The sequence below is a fragment of the Staurois parvus genome, unplaced genomic scaffold (genome assembly GCF_062004578.1).
Source record: "Staurois parvus isolate SC_StPar_1 unplaced genomic scaffold, SC_StPar_1.0 ptg000105l, whole genome shotgun sequence".
NCBI lineage: Eukaryota > Metazoa > Chordata > Amphibia > Anura > Ranidae > Staurois > Staurois parvus.
The window spans coordinates 2,167,081-2,188,751 of NW_028317901.1; the positions used below are offsets into that span (position 1 = coordinate 2,167,081).

General features: G+C 40.8%; 1 protein-coding gene across 1 annotated transcript in view; it reads right to left on the reverse strand.

Annotated features, from left to right (window-relative positions):
* Window positions 1-21,671, reverse strand: part of STRA6 (signaling receptor and transporter of retinol STRA6) — an 85,366-nt gene that overhangs the window by 54,728 nt on the left and 8,967 nt on the right. Inside the window, exons 2-6 of the mRNA XM_089671379.1 lie at window positions 6,437-6,560; window positions 6,282-6,348; window positions 1,738-1,823; window positions 1,459-1,598; window positions 403-584 (exon numbers count right to left, since the gene is read on the reverse strand). Coding sequence (XP_089527505.1) covers window positions 403-584; window positions 1,459-1,598; window positions 1,738-1,823; window positions 6,282-6,348; window positions 6,437-6,543 — 582 coding nt within the window. The 5' untranslated portion in view covers window positions 6,544-6,560. The remainder of the gene's footprint in view (window positions 1-402; window positions 585-1,458; window positions 1,599-1,737; window positions 1,824-6,281; window positions 6,349-6,436; window positions 6,561-21,671) is intronic.

Sequence of the window (21,671 nt, forward strand, 5' to 3'; positions counted from 1 at the left end):
AACATTCTACAGATCACAGGAGGCATTTATAAAGTTTCAGATGCAGGGTTCATTTGCTAATGTGTTTGTGCCCTGGATTCAGCAGGAAATGGTCACTGTTGCCTTTCCTTTTCCCAATATGACATCTGTTGGGCAAGGAATTAGAAGAAGCAATTATAAAGACAAATTCAAGTACTTATATGGACTGTGTTAGAATACATTTAATGATTTTTAAGAACTATATACCTTGTGTATTTTTATATATGCCTGGAATTTACAATATAGCCTTTTTAAGTTTCTCTCAAAACATCAAAGAAAGAAGGATCCTAAACCGAACAAAGTCCAGAGAAAAAAGAAGTCCAAATGTTCCAACAAACAATAAATAATCTACCCAAAACATAGAATTTGATGTGTTTGTCTTACCTGTGGTGATTGTGGACATTCTACCTTCTGCCATATTAATGCTCCACAATGCATCCAGGAGAGGATAGTGCCCACACTGTACCCTACAGCCTTTTGAGACCTTGGACCTTCCAGTCTGTTACATGCCAGAAGAGGGTAGTACAGCGCAGGGTAATAGAACAAGGCAAGGATTCTCCAAAGTTCTGTAATATCATGAACAATATACAGATATCATATCAAATATCATCCATACAGAATTTACCTTTGTGTTTAGGCAATATAGGGCTAACAAATACAACCATAATGCAAAAAATGTTTACAAGTATAACAATAAGAATAATCTTTAATCTAATTAAATTGAATCTAATGATGAATAGTTTGCCCATTGGGGTTGCTTTACTAAAGAATAGATCCTGTTCACTTGACAAAGTGTTGTGTACTTTCTTGTTTCGGAGTAGACTGGGAATCAGTTTGAATGCTGTCTTTGGGATACAGTGTTACAGAATTTGGGTGCCCTGTCCGGGGGGAAACTAAAAATTGTATTTATTGCCTAGGATCTTTTGCATTTAGTCAAAAAACACCTAAGATCTGCAAAGGAAGCCAATTCTGGAGGACTTGCCTTTGCTAGGTGATGTAAACATGAATGGTCTGAATGGGGAACATGTAGCTATAAAATGTTCAGCAAGGTTCAGCAGCTATGAAATGTTCAGCAGGTCACTGCTCAGATCAAGGTCTCCATAAGTATGTTTCTCCAGTCATGGCAACCATCCTAACATATCCTACTAGGACTAGCTCAAGGAGCAAATGTCCTCCTGCCTCCCAGCCCAAGTCTCCCCTGCTCAGCAGGGTGTCCTTTCCTCTGAAGAGACCAGTTCTGTTTTTTTGTGTCCTGCCATAGGAACTTTAATTCTTCAGGTTGTTCTTCACCCTTCCGGGACAACAGAGCACATTTTAGGGTAAATTTGTACGTTCAACAGATACTGTATAGGTTTTGACATGTGACACTTTTTCATATTAAGACTGTAGTCTGTTCTTTCTATTTTCAAATGGTCCTGTGTAGTATTAAAGAGAATTTACCTCCACAAGGCTCCCAGTTATTGGAGATAAAGTTGAGAGTCGTAGAGTCCAGGAACAAACGGATGATTGAAGATACTAGCAAGCCAAAGACTGCACATGGCACCCAACTATTCCCAGAAGCCTCCAATAGGTTTAAGGGGCTGCAGTTTAGGCAGATGAAAAGGTAACAAGTGAAGTGATTATAGTTAATAGGGGAGACGATTTGAGTGAGATAGAGCTGGTAATAATGGGTAAGTAGCAGGGTAACAGCAGGGACAGACATTGGAATTAATATAATACCTGAGAACACCGGGAACCCCCCAACAGCAGGAAATGCAGAATTTTCGCCGTCGTATCAGAAAAGATAAAAGCAGCAATGTGCACAGCTAGAAAAAAAGGTATATGCAAATGGTGTACAGCAGTTAATAGACGGTCGATATGTTTTTATGAAACAGTATAGAGATGTACAGTTGCCAATTGTCTCTAATTTACAGGGACAGTCACGCATTTTGAAGATTTTTAAATCCTGGAAATGTTATGAAACTAAACCATCTTTCAACAAAATCCCAGAGTCGCATATATTCATACAAGGACTTGTATAGACAGCCTTCAGACTCACATTCCTGACATATACAGTTTGCGTTCAGATAGTTCTGAGATGCAATGAGCTTGCAATGGAGTTTCTTTGATTTTCCTTTCAGTTGTTCAAGAAGTTCCTTTAGGTCAAGGGTATTGAATTAAAATCCACCGAGGTCTGGGCAATAAAATTTGCATGCATCAGAGGTCCGAATCTCATGTAGGCCCCTGTGGTGTATTTTCGTGTTGCTGCGGTGCGATTTTGAAAAAAAAAGGGTCAGGGAATTCTTCAGGTTTCTAGCAGGTAGTGCTGATCTACCCACAATGTGTGCACCAAATGCACATGTACAGATCTGAACCTGTTCTTTCATCAGTGTCCTCATTCCCCACTGTATATCACAGTCCCCTCCTCATTCACAGCAAGATCCCTCTTGATGAGTGTTCTCAGCTCCCCTTTACATTATCCCCCTCCACCCCTTTCACAGTAGTGTTCTCACACTTCCTTGACATCAACCCCCCCCCAACAGTACTGTCCTCTGCCCCCTTCACTGAAATGTACTCTGCCCCTTTTTACATCATCCCCCCCACATTACTGTCCCCAGCACCCCCCCCCATGTTACTGTCCTCAGCCCCCACATTACTGTCCTCAGCCCCCCCATGTTACTGTCGTCAGCCCCCACATTACTGTCCTCAGTCCCCCACATTACTGTCCTCAGCCACCACATTACAGTTCTCACCCCCTCGCAATTTAATGTCCTCAGTCCCCACACATCACAGTCCTTAGCCCTCCACATTACTGTCCTCAGCCCCCCCACATTCAGTTCTTGCTCCCCCTTCACACTAATGTCCTTAGCCCCTTTAACTTCCCCCCCCCCACTGTCCTACCTTACACAGACAGTGATTGACAGACACTGATTGATTGTTAGGACTGCCCTTCATCCTAACAACCAATCACCTGCTTGTTAACCTCGGGCAGCTACCACCCTCCATCCAGAACTGTGCTGCCTCCCGCTGTCAGCTCTGTGAGGAAGACCGTGAGATAGCTGGGGGAAGAAAAGGCTCCTAAATGACAGGACTGCATGGGTCCAGATGGGACAGTGACTCGGTCCGCATCTGGACCCTGGTCCGCTATTTAGTGATGCCTGCTTTAGGTCATTATATCAGGCTGCTTCTGAGCTGTACTGAGCTGCATCTGCATTTGTGTTATTATGTATTGTGAGGAACACCAACTCAGACACAATTAAAAGCCAATGTACATCTGCAATTAAAGTTAAACATTTTACAAAGTATTTAAAATGCACACACAGGCCTTTCTGGGGTACATATTTTCTGCTCCTGAACTGTCGTCTGCTTTTATAATTAATGGAAACCTCTACTAACAAAAACATGTAGGTTGACATTGCTAGCTCCCTTCTAAAATAGTGGTTACCTGGCTTCAGTGCTTCCTAAGTTAAAAGCTAAAAAAAAGCCAATAAATTCTGAACACTTCTGCACATGTTCCAGGTCCTTGATCAAAGTATGGATGTTCCTGAATCAATATTATCGCCAGGCATCTAGTATTTCGAGAAGAGGCAACTTGCATTTGGTGTCAAGGCCCTACTACAGCTTGCATATTTAAAAAAAGGAAACATCTCTTGGAGATGCCACAATGATTCAGGATCAATATCCCATATCTTCTGGGATAAGGAACTTACCCAAAACAAAATCCTGCATCCCCATTTTTTGGAAATACCGCACTCTTTCCTCCATTCAGTAATGGATACAGAAGGTGGAAGACATTAGGCATATGGAATATAACTAAAAAATGTTGCGCTCCCAATCTCCAACAACTGATAAATTAGTGACTTCAAATTGTATCCATAAAAATCAAACAATATACCATAAATAAATAAATAAATGTCAAATTAAATATGATGTGAATCAAATAAAAATCAAAATAAAAACCAGTCCCATTATTCAAATAATAGTCCAAAAAAATGAAAAAAATGTTTGTGATGACGTGATCCAAACGCACCAATCGTGACTTAGCCCCACCCTACGACATCACTCGGCACCAGAGAGCAAACGGCGAGTATACACAGGCAAAGCACAGGCAAAGGATTTTTTAATACCAAACAGCTTTTTAATTATATTCCGTGTGAGTGCATATATTGAGCATTTAAATAAAGGCAAAGTCTTTTATGGATAAAGCACTATGTCCACATTCCTTTTGCAGTTCATGACACTGAGGAACATCTAAAGAGGAGTGAGCAGGTGATCCTGAACAGCTGAAGGAGGGAGAGATCCCTGCAAGGATAACGAGTGTATAAGGAGAGAAGCATTGTGGAATACATAGGAGGTATCCAACATCCATTCCATGCTGCAGCAAATTCTAACAGGTTCCATGTATGTGAACAAAAAGTGTATTAAGCCTATCTGTTAGGCTTGTAAGGAGGTGAGCGCACATCTTTAATGATTTGAGGATTCACGAAAAGTCACAATTGGCGTGTTTGGATCACGTCATCACAAAATGTTTTTTCCTTTTTTTGGACTATTATTTGAATATTGGGACTGATTTTTATTTTTATTTGATTCACATCATATTTAATTTTACATTTATTTATTTATGGTATATTGTTTGATTTTTATGGATACAATTTGAAGTCCCTAATTTATCAGTTGTTGTTGGAGATTGGGAGCGCAACATTTTTTAGTTATATGGTTTGTTAACACAGTTTGAGTATGTGATAAATGTTAGCGATCCAGAGGAATTATTTTAGTGGCTCACAAGTTACACACACATATTTTTTAGGCATATGGAATATATCATGCTCTCCTTGTTGAACAGAGGGGAAAACCTATAGAAAGACATGGTTTTACTGGACTGAATTTATTTTATTTGACAGTGGAAAAGACTTGCTTGTTGGAAATGTCTGAGTTTTTCAAACCCTCATCTCCTTCTCCTCAATTATGGACACACACACACTTTATCCCCTCTCCCTCCCTTTTGCCTTGACACACATCTATCACTGTATTTTATCTGGTTTTCTTTTTCAGTTAATATCCCTATACATTGACTATGGATACTGCAGTTTACAATTCCTACCACTACAGTGTTCTGGAATGCCAACTGGTTCTTTGTTCTACCCAGATAATCTCGGTTATAACACCAAAGTATTTCTTCACTGCAATACCATAGGTTACAATGTGAACATGTATTCTTCATGTATTTCATAAAACCAATAAGCAGAGAATTAAAAAAAAATGTAAACGTAAACCCAAAAATTTTAGTTTCAGCTCATCTGACATTATACCTCACTGTATACAATTCTCTTAAGCAAAATATTTTTTGTGAATTTGTTCCAAACTCTCTTACCTCCATTAACAGCCCAACTATGCGCTGACAACTCTAAGCCACTACCTCTTATTTAGCAGCAGTATTTCCAGATTGCCATGCACACTGTTTCAGTTAACTGTTGGCCTGCCTATCAGGTCTATCAGATAGAGAGCCCAATGCCAAACTGAAGAAGCACACAAACATTTTTGCTCAAAAAAACTGTATACATTAAGACATGATGCCAAGCATACTGAAAAATACATTAAAATTGTATGTTTGCCTTAAGTACAGTAATTTATTTATAAAATAAATATATTTCATCAAAATCTGCACTTGAGTTAGTTGAGAAAGCAACTTGAATCAGAACAAGTAAAGCTCATTTTGTACTTTTGGGTAGGCCCTTATTATGTTACTCAGTTTAGTAAATATGACGTGAGGACTGAATAACGCAATGATTCTACAGAGAATTGTAATACAGAGGTACACCACACTTCATATGCCGAGTCCCTGGAAATTATTATAACATGTTGGCAACTATGGGCAGACCTTTTGTAAGAATTAGCCAGGTGGTGTTAGACGTTATATTAGAATAGGCCTGGGTTAATATGCATGCATGCAGTAGTTCTACTCTGTTTTCATTCATTTTTCAGTTTATGTTAATTAAGAAGGTCCTTCAATAAGCCTAAAACTATACATGTATTTTACAAATGTATTTTATTCAAACAAGTCCCTGCTGTCCTCATTGTTAAAATGATTGCATCAACTGTAGTTCGAAGTTCTTGGTATAAAAAAAATGTTAGTAACAGATTATACTGGGAGATGTAAGAGGTAGGAACCAGTAATTCCTGGTCATTTATTCAAGTTACATAGAACATATTAGTTATGTGACCTAGATTGATTAGTTATGAATGAAGATGAAGGCTAGGGACATAGCAGGTATAAAAGTACTCACTGAAACAGGGGCCATGATAAGGTGGTAGAGTTCATCCGACATGGTTGGGAAACATGGTACAATGATCCTAAAATTAGAAAAAAAAATGTGAGTAATAGCATACTAAACTTTACTTGTATATAGTCTAGAAGTTAATAATACATGTGTTCACTTACTCATGAGGGGCCACCACTGGTCCTCCTTGTGGTTCATCAATGTACCAGTCATCATACGACAACAAGTCATCCTGTTCAGGATCTGGACTTGCCACTTGTGTTGACATAATTCTGCCTACTGCTCCTGTACAGCAAAAGAAAGACCCTTTCTTATATACCCACACTCAGCTGACCATTGCAATGCATCCTTTTATGTAGAGGATTACAGACATTCCCTTAGGGTCAGAAAGTGCCAAGGGAGAAATATATCAGCAAGTGCAACACAGGGAGAATAGAGAGGTTAGGAGTTCCACTGCACACCAAGGTGCAAGAATGCACAGTGGGACATGAATAATATGACAAGACTTTCTGAATTTAGTATACATGGCAGATCTAGATAAAAAAAGGTCTCTAGGAACAATATTTTGTTCAGTATTAAATGACCCCATTCCTACCAGTGTATTTTAACTCTGAATCATCTCATCATTAAGAACATTTAATCCCAATTTAACTATCAACAAAAAAATGTTGTCCCTCTCTTTAGTAATATGAGTACTAATTTATAATGCTCTTGAAGCCATGTGAGTGGTCATGATTAGAGTGACATGCTAAAAATAATTTTGTATTCCAGAATCTCTCTAGATTTCACTGGTAAATCTCCACTAAAAACTTGGTTCTTCATTGTTCCAAGATAAACCCATGTCCTAAATACCAGGGTAAACCTGACGTAGTCAGATATCCACCTCCATATGGTTTTGTTCTTTTCTAGCTCCATTGCACCTGTGTTTGTGTGTCACTCTCCTAAACAAGCAATTACATAAAGGTGGCCAATAGGTATTTTGTTTGCAGCTATATATTAGCTTTTAGGTTGCTTTTGCTCATCTGCACTCGAAACGATGGGACTCGTTCCATAGCGAAGCAAAGAAAGACATACAGTATATACGGCCACTTTTTAGAGCCTTTGGCGACAGACTTTTGTTCAGAGCAGACGAGCTTTGAATTTCCATCCAAATCAATGAGAATGTAAAATCAAATTCAAGTAGGTCAAATGCAGGTCAGATCGAGATCAACTCAAGAACGAATGTACCTGTCAATGAATTCTGAATGATCTCAGGAGTGTCTCCTCAAACTCATGTCATCGACACAAGCACCAAGCCTGTCCACATAGGTTATTAGTTAGTTCTAAAATGATCTAAGTAACGGAACCACTCCTTGTACTGGCATATTCACTGAAAGATGTGCTTCATTACCTATTTTATGTAGGTAAACATTGCTTGGCATCAGATCAAAATTATTATTAGCTCATTAGAATCTGTTTTCAAAGTTAATACTGTTGACATGAGGATTCCCATAGACATTATAGAGCCATTGGATTTGACCAACTTAAAGCAGAACCTTACTCATAACAATTTTATGAAAAATAATGTTCTTTAGCAAGGAACATACATTCTACATGAATAATTATGCTACCAAAATGAGTGTGTGCTCTAAATTGCCTCCAGCATTGTTCCAGGTTCTTCTTACTGGAGGCTGCCATTTTGCCGTAGCCAGCAGAAAATATTTATGCTGTCAGCAGATCGGCCTCTACATTTTTGGCACAGTGACAAAAAACAGAGAGCAACTGAGCATGTGCAGAGCAGGGTGAGACAGTGTATTACTGGATTGATTGATTTTTATTTATTTATTTCAGGTACTTATAAAGCGCCATCATTTTACACAGCACTTTACACATATATATTGTGCATTCCCATCAGTCCCTTACCCTCAAGGAGCTCAAAATCTAAGGTCCCTAATTCGCATTCATCCATATTCATATTAGGGCCAATTTAGACAGGAGCCAATTAACCTACCAACATGTCTTTGGAGTGTGGGAGGAAACCGGAGTACCCAGGGGAAACCCACACAGGCACAGAGAAAATATGCAAACTCCAGGCAGATTTTAACAGTATATGCACTTATTGGTAATGTTTTACATAGCTATACCTGCAAAAGGGGCCACCCTGAAGTGATCTAACAATATTTAGTTTTCTGTTTAAATGCTAAAGAATTCTTCATAAATTTGGCCATAAAAAAACTGCGATCAGGACACATTTTCTAATCTGTTCAGTCGATGGTTCTCCTAGAAACTGATGTCTGGCAAGTATTTACCTGACACCATATGTATGAGTTTGCCACCACATCGAGCCAAAGTTTGGCTAAATTGGGTGACTATATTCTGATCTCTTCAGGCAACTTAACAAAGGTTTTCTCAAACCATATAGCAAGATAGAGGAAAGGCCATAGGTTTTATCTCAGGTGGCATTGTGACACTGTGCTGGAGTCCCAGTGAAGGTTTTTGACTTTCCTCATTGCCTTACTAAGTTTAATTGAATGATCTTTAGACAGTCTAAGTAAACCACTGAAAATAGAAGGTCAGCATTTGCAAAACATTGGGAAATGTATTCTTGAATTAGTACTTAAGTGTTTCAAAAATAGGTTGGCCACGGTGCTGCCTCACATAAATTTTTTGATGTGGTTATGTCATATTCTTGAACTAGTACCCATTCTGTAAATTCTAGAAATCCAGCAGATTGTCTTAAATATCTGTACCTGTTTACAGTGATAGAAATTATTGCCAAAAATGGGGTGCCACAGTATTTATTACAGAAGCCACTGTACATTGGCTTCTGTGATTTGCCAGGTATGCCATTACATTTTATTTAGATAAAGGTACATAATTGAATAATGCAGCACATTTTAAGGTGCCTTATTAAAGTTCTCCATGAAAATCCTTTATTGCCTGTGATTTGTTGGTGGCTGCTGGGGCACTAAATGGTTTCTTGTATGTGAATTTACGAGAAACCTTTATATTACCCCCATTTATCACCACCCACAGAGCACACCCCTTACTATCTATTCATATCCCTCTTACTCATGGGGTGAAAATAGTGCAAAGCGTTTAATAACAGGAGTCATAATTCTTTCCAACACTGAATGTTGGGGTGAGAGGCCATCAGAGGCGGAGAATGGGGAAGATGTGAAATCTGCATTGATTAAAGAAACAGATGTTGTAAAGAAAAGGTTGACTACTGTACAAATGTTTCCTACAAATGCACTAATAGTGCTGCAGTCTTCATAAATAAGCAAATACAAAACATGGAGACACAAAAGTGATCAATGTGGTTGCAGTGAAAGATCAGAGATTCAAAATGAATAACTATGAGATGCATATGTGGACTGATTCATGAAATCTGAAGACAATACAAATGAGAGCAAAACTGGAGTTGTTGCCCACAGTGACCAAAGAGAATTCTTGTTGAACCAGACATGTTACGTGTTATACTTGTTTGGTTGTTAACTCTTTCTGAAAGTAGAACTTCAAAAATTGTTTTCTTTTCTCTAGAGTTCATAAATAAGCCCCAAAGTAGGAAACCTGACGATATAGAGAACACAACTATGAAAGCAGGTAGTTTAACAAAATGTATGAAACTCTTCTTTATAGGGATATCAAAGGATAGAATCACTGGAAATGAAACAAAAGGTGTAGGCAGACATGAGATAACAGACTGATCTAGCTGTTTTCAGACATCTCATGGCCGTGGGAAGTGCCAGACAAGATGTCAGCCAACAGATCATTTGTAAAATATGAATCATTAGGCTAGAGCTACATGGAAGATGTTTTGTAGCTTAACCGTGTTATTAAATTTGCTAAGAGTAGATGGAAGCAGCAGTGGCTCCCTACTGAGTAAACTACATAAGTAGCATGCAATAGTGATTAAACATTGCTTTAATCATGGGCGATTGATCGCTACTACATGCTTTTGCATGCTACTTGTGTAGTTTATTCCAAAGGGAGACATCTGTTCCATCTGTGTATTGATTAATTGCTACGTCTAGCAATTAAATCCCAACTCCAAGAATTAGACAAACTTTACCCTTGCAGTGGGTGCACCACCCCTCCTCCCTTCCCGCAAGGGTTAACTGCTCATTTAGTCTGGGGTAGGGGAATAAGGAGTAATACTTACCTGATTGCTCGCTCCAGTAGGGTCTCATCTGATGTTCGGCCGGTCCCATGAAGCCTCCTCTCTAAGGGGCTCCTGGCCACAGATGCACTCCTGCTTCCCCCACGCACAATAGAAGTTAATAGTCCTGCATTGTACAGGAAGTAAGCATCTTTGTGGATTAAGCCTATTGCCATGTATTTTAGCAGACAGTGTCCCATGCTTTGTTTGTTTTTCAGAATGTTTTCTCGATGCATTTTTCAAAACATTAGGATCATGGCATCACTTCATGGACATGAAAAAGAAACATAGAAAAGTGACGGCAGAAAAAGACCAAGTGGTCCATTGAGTTTGTCCTTTTTTTTTTCTTTTTGTCTGGGGGGGGATGTTTTTTTTTTGTGTGTGTTTTTCTTTGTCTAAGCATAGATCTACGCTATGTTTGAAGTTATTTACTGTTGATTGGCTCACTACCTCTGCTGGAAGTTTATTCCAAGTATCAACTACTCTTTCAGTAAAATAGTACTTTCTGAAATTAGTTTTGAACTTTCCTCCAGTTAGTTTAAGGTCATGTCCCCGTGTTCTTGATTTTGACTTCCTGTTGAAAATCCTGCCCTCCTCAACCTTATTCAGCCCCTTGATGTATTTAAAGGTTTCAGTCATGTCTCCCCTTTCCCTTCTTTCTTCCAGACTGCACATGTTAAGTTCTTGAAACCGCTCTTGATATGTTTTATCCCCCAGACCTTTCACCATTTTTGTTACCCGTCTTTGGACTCGTTCTATCTCATCAATATCTTTTTTGTAAGTGAGGTCTCCGAAACGGGACACAGTATTCTAAATGAGGTCCAAATAAAGATCTACATAGAGGAATCAGGACCTCCTTCCTCCTGCTGGTGATCCCTCTAGTGATGCATCCTAGAATTCTATTTGCTTTCTCCACTGCCTGGTCACACTGTTTGCTCATTTTGCAATTATCTGAAACAAGTACCCCCAAAACACCAAGGAAAAGCACCAATAAATTGCAATATGCAGGCAGGTCTTTTTGTAGTAGCAGTAAACATAACACCTCAATGTAAATTGTCCCCCTTTAAAAACCAAGGTGTTACTAACAGCAATTTTTTTATTAAAATAACAAACATGTCATACATACTGTACCTGCTCTGTGCAATGGGTTTGCACAGAGCATCCCCTGGTCCTCCTCTTCTGGGCTACTCTGCCGGCTTTCCTAGCTCCTCACCCTCTGTCTTTCTCCATAGCAAGCCACTTGCTGTGGGGGCAGATGATGTGGTCTCGATCCTGAGCCAGGCTGTGTGTGTCTATAGAATCACGCAGCGCAATTTGGCCCTGCCCCCTCCTCACAGGATTTAATGGACAGTGGCAGGAACCAGTGCTGCTGCCTCTAAGTCATGTGAGGAGAGAGAGAGAGCAGCACTGTACTGAGATTGGGCTCAGATAAGTATATAATAATTCAGGAAGAACTAACCATGGAGGTGTTTTTATCTTAATGCAGAGAATGCTTAAGGTAAAAAAACAGCCTTCACAACCACTTTAAAACTGCACTCTAGGTAGGTATAAAATACATGGATACATATAGGCATTTATTAAAGCTGAACTCCAAATAAAAAAGCCTCTCTATGAGGCTTACTTTCATTAGCAGTATTCTATAATTATTGCTTTAACCTGGCCAGACTTTAGCCTCGTCTACCAGTGCCAGAGTCAAGGAGGAAGTGTCTCCAGTACAAGAGAAGTGGTGGCCATTTTGCTAGAGACCAAAGAAGAGTTGGACTGGGTCGGACTTTTGACCTGCCCACTGATGCAAGCAGGAGACGTGAGCCCAAGCTTTAGTTAAGCAGAGGCCATGATGCTGCAGAGTGCTGGGAGGGAAGAGACTGGAGAGATTACACTTGCATGCAAAAGGAAAGAACTCCATAGATCCTGATTGGGACTTATGCTGAGGACTCCATAGAGGGAGGAATCGCAGTGGTGAAAGGGGAGCTTCCTAGGGTGGCATGGCCTGGCCACCAGGTGATGTGTGGGCTGACTGCTGATCAGAGGACATATATTCAACATCAGAGACTTCTGGCCACCCTACATTTCCACCTTATTGCCATTCTGGGGATTTGACTGCTATGCCCAATCCATTATGTTGAACTAGAGTTCATGGGCCCCCCCACTGGCAGACTCTGTATCTGTACTTACATTGTCCAGTGGTGTAAGTAGGGACTAAGGTAGGCCATATATTTCGCAATTTTCTTTTCTGCAACCAAGGTTTGCAGGAAAGAAAATCGATTGATTCCCCTATCAACACAGTTAGTGTTGATGGGTGAATCCCTCCTGCAGCGCTATTGTGTTCTCGGGGGAGGGGGTACGGGGAGCCATCCTGGCTAGGAGAACACAATGATTATTGCTAGTGACTATATACAGCAATAATCGCATTCTAAGAGATCAGACATGCTGGTAGTACCATAGTTGACCAATGGATCAACTTGGGTACAATCGGCTTTCCCATTGATTGATCCAATATTGGCTGGTCCCTGAACTGGCCCAGATTTGAACCATTTATGGCTGACTTCAGCCCAATAGGAGAGGCCACCTTGCTACTGTTCTTTATTAACATGTCAATTTTTTGTTAATCTAATTGCTCCCTTTATTTCACCTAGTGTGTTTGCCCAGGCACTCCACAGGCTATTTGAGGGAACAAAGGTCACCTATGTTACTGTGCTGTTTATTACTTGGGTATATGCTATAACATGTCAATTCTACTGTGATCAGATCTGTGTTACCATTGTTCTATTCGCAGGGCATGCCCTGGCCCTAATAAAGTCATTTGCATTGTTAATGGAGTGTCAGCTTCAGTTAAGGATGGGTCACCATGGGGAAGGGATGGAAAACCCAACAATTCAGTAGCTCCAGAGGGAGTCAGTGCTACATTGTCATTTTCTCCTTTTGAGACAACATATTCTGCATCACTGTGCAATGAGACATTTATATTTAGAGAATGCGAGTCCAGAACCCCTGAAGAATGTTTTCCTTATGTATTCGTCTCCATGCACACTGGGCATTTTAATAACGAGTTTTTCAGTGTTTTTTAGTGTTTTTGTATTAGCATTTAGTGGCATTTTGCCACTTTTTTGCTTTTCCATTTTTAGCTTTTTTTTTTCCAAAAAAAAATTTATGTTTTTGGCCAAAAAATGTCCAAAAACGCTGGTTTGCCACACTTTACAGCATTTTACCACATTTTGCCACGTTTTTCAGCCTTAGAGCATTTTTACAGCTAAAAAACTCCTCTAGAAACCCACTAGTTCTGGGGGGGTTTTCCAGCCAAAAAACGCCCCTGCCAAAAAACGCTGATTACAGTATATGTGTGCATGGACACATAGGATAACATGCCAGGGAGTTTACTGGCTGTAGAAAAAAACGTCAAAAGCCAAAAAAAGCAGCTGTAAAAACGTCCAGTGTGCATGAGGACTTCAAACCAAAGTTCGGTTTGTTTTTTTGATATGGTGAATAGATTACTTTTTTGTACCTGTTGACTCATTGTAACATAAATGGCAGTAAATGATTACTATGTAAAACTTGTAAAGTGGTTGTAAACCTCAGAAATGAAACTGATTCTAAAGGCTTATTTATTTATTTTTTAACCACTTGCCTACCAGGCACTTATACCCCCTTCCTTACCAGGCCAATTTTCAGCTTTCAGCGCTGCCGCACTTTGATTGACAATTGCGCGGTCATGCAACATTGTACCCATATGAAATTTTGATCATTTTTTTCTCACAAATAGAGCTTTCTTTTGGTGGTATTTAATCGCCACTGGGCGCTTTACTTTTTGCGCTATAAATTAAAAAAAGTGCAAAAAATTTGAAAAAAAAAAAAAAGTTTATTTGTTTCTTTTATAAAATTTTTCAAACAGGTATTTTTTCTCCTTCACTGATTTGCGTTGATGAGGCGGCACTGATGGGCACTGATAGGCGGCACTGATGGGCACTGATAGGCAGCACTAAAGGGCACTGATAGGCAGTACTAATGAGGTGGCACGGATAGGCGGCACTGATAGACAGCACTAATTAGGGGTCACGGATAGGCGGCACTGATATGCAGCACTGATAGGCGGCACTGATAGGTGACACTGATGATGGGTACTGATAGACGGCACTGACTGGCATCACTTCTGGGCACTGACTGGCGGCACTGACTGGCACAACCCCTGGGCACTGACTGGTGGCACTGACTGGCAGCACTGCTGGGCTGCACTGGTGGGTGGCACTGGTGGGCAGCACTGGTGGGTGGGCACAGGTGGGTGGCACTGGTGGGCACAGGTGGGTGGCACTGGTGGGCACAGGTGGGTGGCACTGCTGGGCACATGTAGGTGGCACTTCTGGGCACAGGTAGGTGGCACTGCAGAGTGGCACAGGTGGATGCACTGCTGGGCACAGGTGGGGGCACTGCTGGGCACAGGTGGGGGCACTGCTGGGAACAGGTGGGCGGGGCTAGTGGGCGACCTGCTGGGCGGAACTTGCGGGTGTCACTGCTGGGCACCGATCATCAGGGCACTGATCATCAGTGCCCTGATGATCGGTGCCGATCCCCGCTCTGACAACTGCCGGTTCTCGGCAGTACTTTCCTCACGATCTGACAGCGTGAGGAAAGTGCAGCCGAGAACTGGCACTTGCATTTCCCTGTGATCAGCATGTCATTGGACACCGCTGATCACGTGGTAAAAGGCCGGTGGGATCGGCCTTTCACCACATCACGTGATCAGCTGTGTCCGTAGGACACAGCGATCACGGAGATCGCCGGGTGCGCGCCAGAGCGTGTTCTGGGAGGACGTCATATGACGTCCACTCAGAACTGGCCGGCCGCGGTGAAGCCGTCATTCGGCTATGCGCGGCCGGCAAGAGGTTAAAAAACAAACATGTTATACTTGCCTGCTGCATGCAGCGGTTTTGCACAGAGCAGCCCAGATCCTCCTCTTCTCGAGCCCTGACACTCCTGGCCCCTCCCTCCTGTCGGGTGCCCCCACAGCAAGCAGCTTGCTATGGGGTACCCACAGAATGCACAAAGGTAAAAAAACTTCAGCCTTTAGAATCACTTTAACCATTTCAATACCGTGCAATTTTACACCTTCCTGCCCAGGCCATTTTTCACGTTTCAGCGCTCTCACACTTTGAATGACAATTGCGCAGTCATACAACACTGTACCCAAACTAAAATTTTATCATTTTCTTCACACAACTAGAGCTTTCTTTTGGTGGTATTTAATCACCGCTGGGGTTTTTATTTTTTGCTAAATTAACAAAAAAAGCCTGAAAATGTTGAAAAAAATACATGTTGTTCTTTGTTTCTGTTATAAAAGTTTGCAAATAAATAATTGTTCTTCATAAATTTAGGCCAAGATGTATTCTGCTACATGTCTTTGGTGAAAATAACCCAAATTAGGATGTATTATTTAGTTTGTAGGAAAGTTACAGAGTTCACAAACTATGGTATAGATCTGATTATTGATCAATCCTGAAGTACTGACGGCCAATCTAATTTCTTGAGGTCTAAGAATGTCAGAATAGTACAGATATCCCCCAAATGACCCCTTTTTGCAGAGTAGACAGTCCGATGTACTTCATAAGAGGCATGGCGAGTTTTTTGAAGTTGTATTTTTTTGTCATAATTTTTCGGAAAATGAAAAAATTATTTCCACTATTTTTTTTTTACATACTGTCACCAGTGCAGTACAGCGTCATCATATAACTGGCATGGCGGTGAACAGGGACACTGACTGGTGACAGTATGAAAAAAAAATATATATATTTTTTTTTTAATTTTTTTTTTTTTTATTATTTTTAATTTTTTATTACTTTTTTTTATTTTTTTTTAACATTTTTTTTTCATATTTTACTATGACCAAAGTAGTACAACGTTACCATAGTAACATTGTACTACTTTGAAGAAGTGATCAGTATTTTTTTTTTTTTTTTTTACACAATTTGCTTATAGCAAAGAAATACTTTGCTATAAGCAAGCATTTACCTGAATGAAATGGATTCATTCAGCTTTTTTTTTTTTTTTGTGCTTAGCTGTGATTTGGTCACAGCTAATCACATGACATGTGCATGTGATTAGCTGTGACCATTCACAGCTAGGCACTAGTATACAATGGATGGCATCATGAATGAAGCCATCCATTGTATACAACTGTCATGTGACCTGCTGTGATTGGTCACAGCAGGTCACATGGTACCTGCAACGGAGCCGTTACTCGGATCTGTCATCGGCCGTGTCCGAGGTACACGCCCGGTGACAGATCGAGCCGCTGCGCCGCTCTGCATTAGCGCAAACGGCGCATGTGCGGGAGCACGCCAAATGGCGTGCACCCGGAGTGGAGAAGCAACTTTCAAGCCGCCAAACGGCCATTGGCCGGGCGGCTAATGGTTAAAATAGAACAGAACATATCCCTCTACCACAGAATCTTAAGAGACCCCCCCCCTCCCCCTTCAGCACACAGAAGGTGACTGACAGCCTTTTCTGTGCTTCAATCCCTATGAGATCATATAGAGGGAGGTGTACATTACCTCCACTCAGGTCTCAGATTACACTTGACTGTTCTCACTATGCTGTGTAATAGCCTTTAAAGTAGTTCTAGAGGCAGAAGGTTTTTACCTTAATGCATGCTATTCTAGATGTGGTGGCTGCATGCATCATTTTGGGAGAGGGAGTGTTAAATGTATTAGCAGATTTAAAAACATTATCTAATTGAAGCCAAGCTCCAGCTCACACAACATAATCAGTTACAGCAAACAGTTTGTTTTTCCTTTTGGGATAAAGGTTTTACATCAATAAAAAAAGGCTGATCATTGTAAACCCCCCTCCCAGTGGTAAATGGTTTGTCTCGTTCATGTAAGCTGAAACATTTTGCTGGAGAGCTGGAGCTTTTGAAAAACAACAGACTTACTGGCCAGATCACCAGGAGAAAACAGAAGAAGAAAGCCTAAAAAAGAAAACTAAGGCAGCCATCACATCTAAGCGTTGGTAAGCTGCAATATAATAAATGTTGGCTTTTGGGTTTAATACCAGTTCAAAATCAGCTAAAGCTGCTTTTGTTGTTGCTGTTCTTTTTTATGATTATTTTTTGAGAGGGCAGATGGCCACAATCACAGGTCCAGCAAACCCCTTGAAAATTCCACTGACCATACATGACTAGAGATTTCACATACTGTGGACCTGATGTACTAAAGTGTGAAATGCGGTGAATCCGTGTTCATTTCAGTCTTCAATCATGTAAAGCAGTTTGATTTTTTAATGAATTTCCCGGCACACTTTGGATGTATGAAATGCACAGAGATGTCCTTTAATTCGGTTCACCTCACCTCACTTCACATCACATCACACGTTAGTAAGTCGGGTTCTATGTAATGTCTGAGCAGCACTGCACTGAGCTGACTGTGTATGTATTATGAATGAGGATATTTGCAGCTCATACTTTGTTGTATTCTTATACCTAATCCTATAATTCTCTGCTGATTACACAGATAAGCCAACATCATGAAGATTGCTTATGGAGAACCCAACATGCTGCATTATTCAAGGCCATTTAAAGTGTATCTGAAATTAAAACTTTTTTTTAGTGTTGGATACAGTACTGGTATGGTTAAAGCTGAAGTTTAATCTGATTATGTTTTGCCTTTCCTGGTACTTTCCACCCCCCCACCCCTTTTCCCTATCAAATGCTTATGGAGTTTAAATTAAACCTTTTAATTTTCATTACACACCTTATTTTAGACAAATGGAGATCTGTGCTTCTCTATGCAATGAAGGCAGTTCAGGGACCAGCAACACAACTTATTTAAAGCAGCCTTTCTCAACCAGGGTGCCCAGGCACCGTGTGGTGCCTTGATGTTTCTTTAGGGGTGCCTTGGCAAAATGTCTAAGAAATGCCCAAAACTTGTATAAAAACCAGTCGGTGGAAGATGCCTGCCTTTTAGTTACAAAACGTCAAGTGTTTTCATTGTGCACCATTACGACCTTCTAGCCACCTGCATCCTGACAACCAATGACATCATCAGTTGATAAGGAGGATGTCAACTGCCTGCACAGGATCCTATTTTGACCCTCCCCTGCCCCTCTTTATCAGTGCTGGGGTCACATTAGTGATGGGGAAAAACTAAGGGAGAAGAGAAACAATGGAATACTAGTCAGTACCAATGGTGCAAATAAACTTTTGCTTTGGAAGAATAAATTACTTGTAATGTTGGGTGTTTTACAGTCCATGTGTGGATGTTGCTGTGTTATATAAAGCTATTAGAATAGTTTTTCACATTTTAGAATGGGGTGCCTAAAGACTGTCCATAATTTTAAAGGGTGACTTGACTGAAAAGAGGTTGAGGAACACTGCCTGAAAGAATATGTAAACCCAACATTTCATATTCCTGATATGTGCCTGCTGTACCATGCACTTGAGTTAAAAAAGGATCTCTGTTTATTGCTTCCTTTGTGTGAAACCCCTGGTGTTCCTCTGCTTTCTTATTAAAAACTGACCACACTAAGCATGAGAGCACAGCGTGGTCAGTTCTCTAGCTATGCTGTGAAATCAGTGTGCTTTCCTCCAAATTATCAGACTTGCCCTGACACCCTCCCCCACACAGCCATTCACTGGGAAGATCGGTGCTCTGTTGTTTTTCTTCCCCCCAACTATTATGCTCTTAAGTGATCGATTATAAAAAAAAAAAGAGAAAAAATGTGTTTATAAGGTTTTTATATGTATACAAACATGTTTTGCCTTTCATTTCTATTGTATACTGAATGGGATGTTTTACAAGGTGTGGGCTTACAATCACCTTAAAACGTCACAGCAGCCTGCTTCCGTAGTTCTCTCAAGAGCTGTGCCCTAAGGCAAGCAGCTGGCTGACTCCTGGGGGTAGTTATTCAAATATCAAAATGCCTTGATGTATTGTTGCCAGTCTGGAGGAGTGGGAGAGTGGCAGTTTCTAAACAGACTTCCCTAAGAAACACCCATATGTGATGCTAAATCTCAATGGTTGAAAGAACTGAAATCCAGCAAATGAAAGGGGAAGGCCAGGGACAGTCATGCTGGGGAAGAAAGGGCTAGATAATGCTGGATGTCCTCCAGGAAATGAGGCAGGCTCTGTCTGACTTGTTGCAGCTTCTGATGCACATGGCGAGAAGCTCACAGTGTGCAGCAAAATCAGAGGTATTTTAGAACAGGAGAGGAGGCTGTACAACTGTGCAAGAAGGAAAGTAAGGCTGGAGTTTAGCTAGCCCTCTTGTAAGTTTGTTCTCTTTTTTCGTGTCCCATTGGAAAGATTTCCCTTCAACTTCTGTCCAAAAGAAACAATGGGCAGTAAATGGAAATCTCTACAAAACAAGGGAAATCCCCTATTAGCTTTTACTGGAACAAGTGTCCCCATTGGAAGGTTTCTTCCCAATTGCTCTTCCTTAAGGCCTGGTTCACACCAATGCGTTTTTTAGTGTGTTTTGCAGAAATGCGCTACAGTCCATTTACATGGTTGCCTATGGGACACGGTCATATCTATGCATTTTCGGAAAGGGTCAGGATTTTTTTTTCCTGCAGCAGATTGTGTTTATGGTGCTATAGACTTCAATGGAACCGCACCAAAAACACCAGTGTTGTGTTCGTGATGCAGTTTTTTGGCCAATAGGAAAGTATTGAGTGCGACTTTGATGCGACTTTACACTCTCTGGCACTTAAGTCGCATCAAAGTAACATAGAAAACGAGTCCAGAGACGCGTAACAAAAATGGTGACAGATCTGGGGGATAAAACATCTCAGGAGAGACTTAATATGTAGTCTGGAGGAAAGAATGCAAAGAGGAGACATGATTAAATATATCAAAGGGGTGAATAAGGTTCAGGTTTCTATATGAAAATAAAATCAAGAATACGGCGACATGACCTCAAACTAACTGGAGGAAAGTTCTAAACTAATCCTAGAAAGTATTATTTTACTGAAAGAGTAGTTGATGCTAGGAATAGATTTCCAGCAGAGGTAGTGAGCCAATCAACAGTAAATAGCTTCAAACATACTTGGGACAAGCATAGATCTATACTCAGACAGAAAAGTTAAGAAAGAAAAAATACAAAACCTGTAAAAAAAAAAAGCAAGAAAAAACAAAAAACGGACGGAGTTGATAGACCACTGTTTTTTTCTGCCATCATTTTCTATGTTTCTAAAGTAGTGCAGGAAAAGGGTCCTGCACTACTCTAATGTGACTTTGAGTGCCAGAGAGTGTAAAGTTGCGTCAAAGTTGCATTAAAGTCACACTCAATACTTTCCTATTCAACAAAAACCCTGCAAAATGCACCGCAAAAACGCATCATTCTTAACAAGCATAGATGTGAACCAGGCCTAACAGGGATGAGTTTGGGTTTGTTCTGTGCCGGGTTCAGCCTGAACCCAGGGCCAATAAGCTGTGTGCGGGAGACTCCCCTCCCTGCAGCTGCACGTAACATGTGGCCATATTAGGTCCATGATGTCATCAGCATCCCCACCCCTTTGTTACAGGCAGCTGAGGGGCAAGGAATCTGATGTTACTTACTCTGTGAAGATCCCCACACATTTACTTCATTGAATTCAGTGACATGTAGTCACTATGTCCTGTGAGTAGCAGGGGCGGACTGACCATTTTTGAGTTTAGGCAAGGACACAGGGGCCCCATGATCCCCTATCGCCCGGGGGCCCCATGAGTTATCAGTCCGCCCCTGGTGAGTAAGCATTATTGTGTCACATATTTCTCAGAGCCTGCCTTCTGAACTGCAGAGGTGCTGAGAGGAGGAGTTTCAGGAGGCAGAGTCAGTATAGGAATCACAGCAAGGTACCATGGGATATGTAGTCTTTGGAAATTGAAAATAAACAGCAGAGAAGCTGCAAAGCATGCTGGGAATCAAGGAAGTTGAGGAAAGAGATGACCAGCAGTCAGACAGAACTCACAACATGAAAGTAGAATTTTCAAGTAAGCTTCTTTTGGATTGACAAATATACCTATGGTTTGTATTGTTATCATAATGCTGTTGTATTCAATGAAAGTGTATGCTGTGACCTTAGATCTCCCTTAACTCATTTTTGTAGCTTTAAAAACACATTAAACATCCACCTTAATCCATGATATAAACTAAGCATATAACAATGGACAACAAGTCTACTTTGTCTCCTGATGACATAATCAACAGCATTGCTTAACCACTAGCCTACGGGGCACTTATACCCCCTTCCTGCCCAGGCCAATTTCCAGCTTTCAATGCTGTCGCAC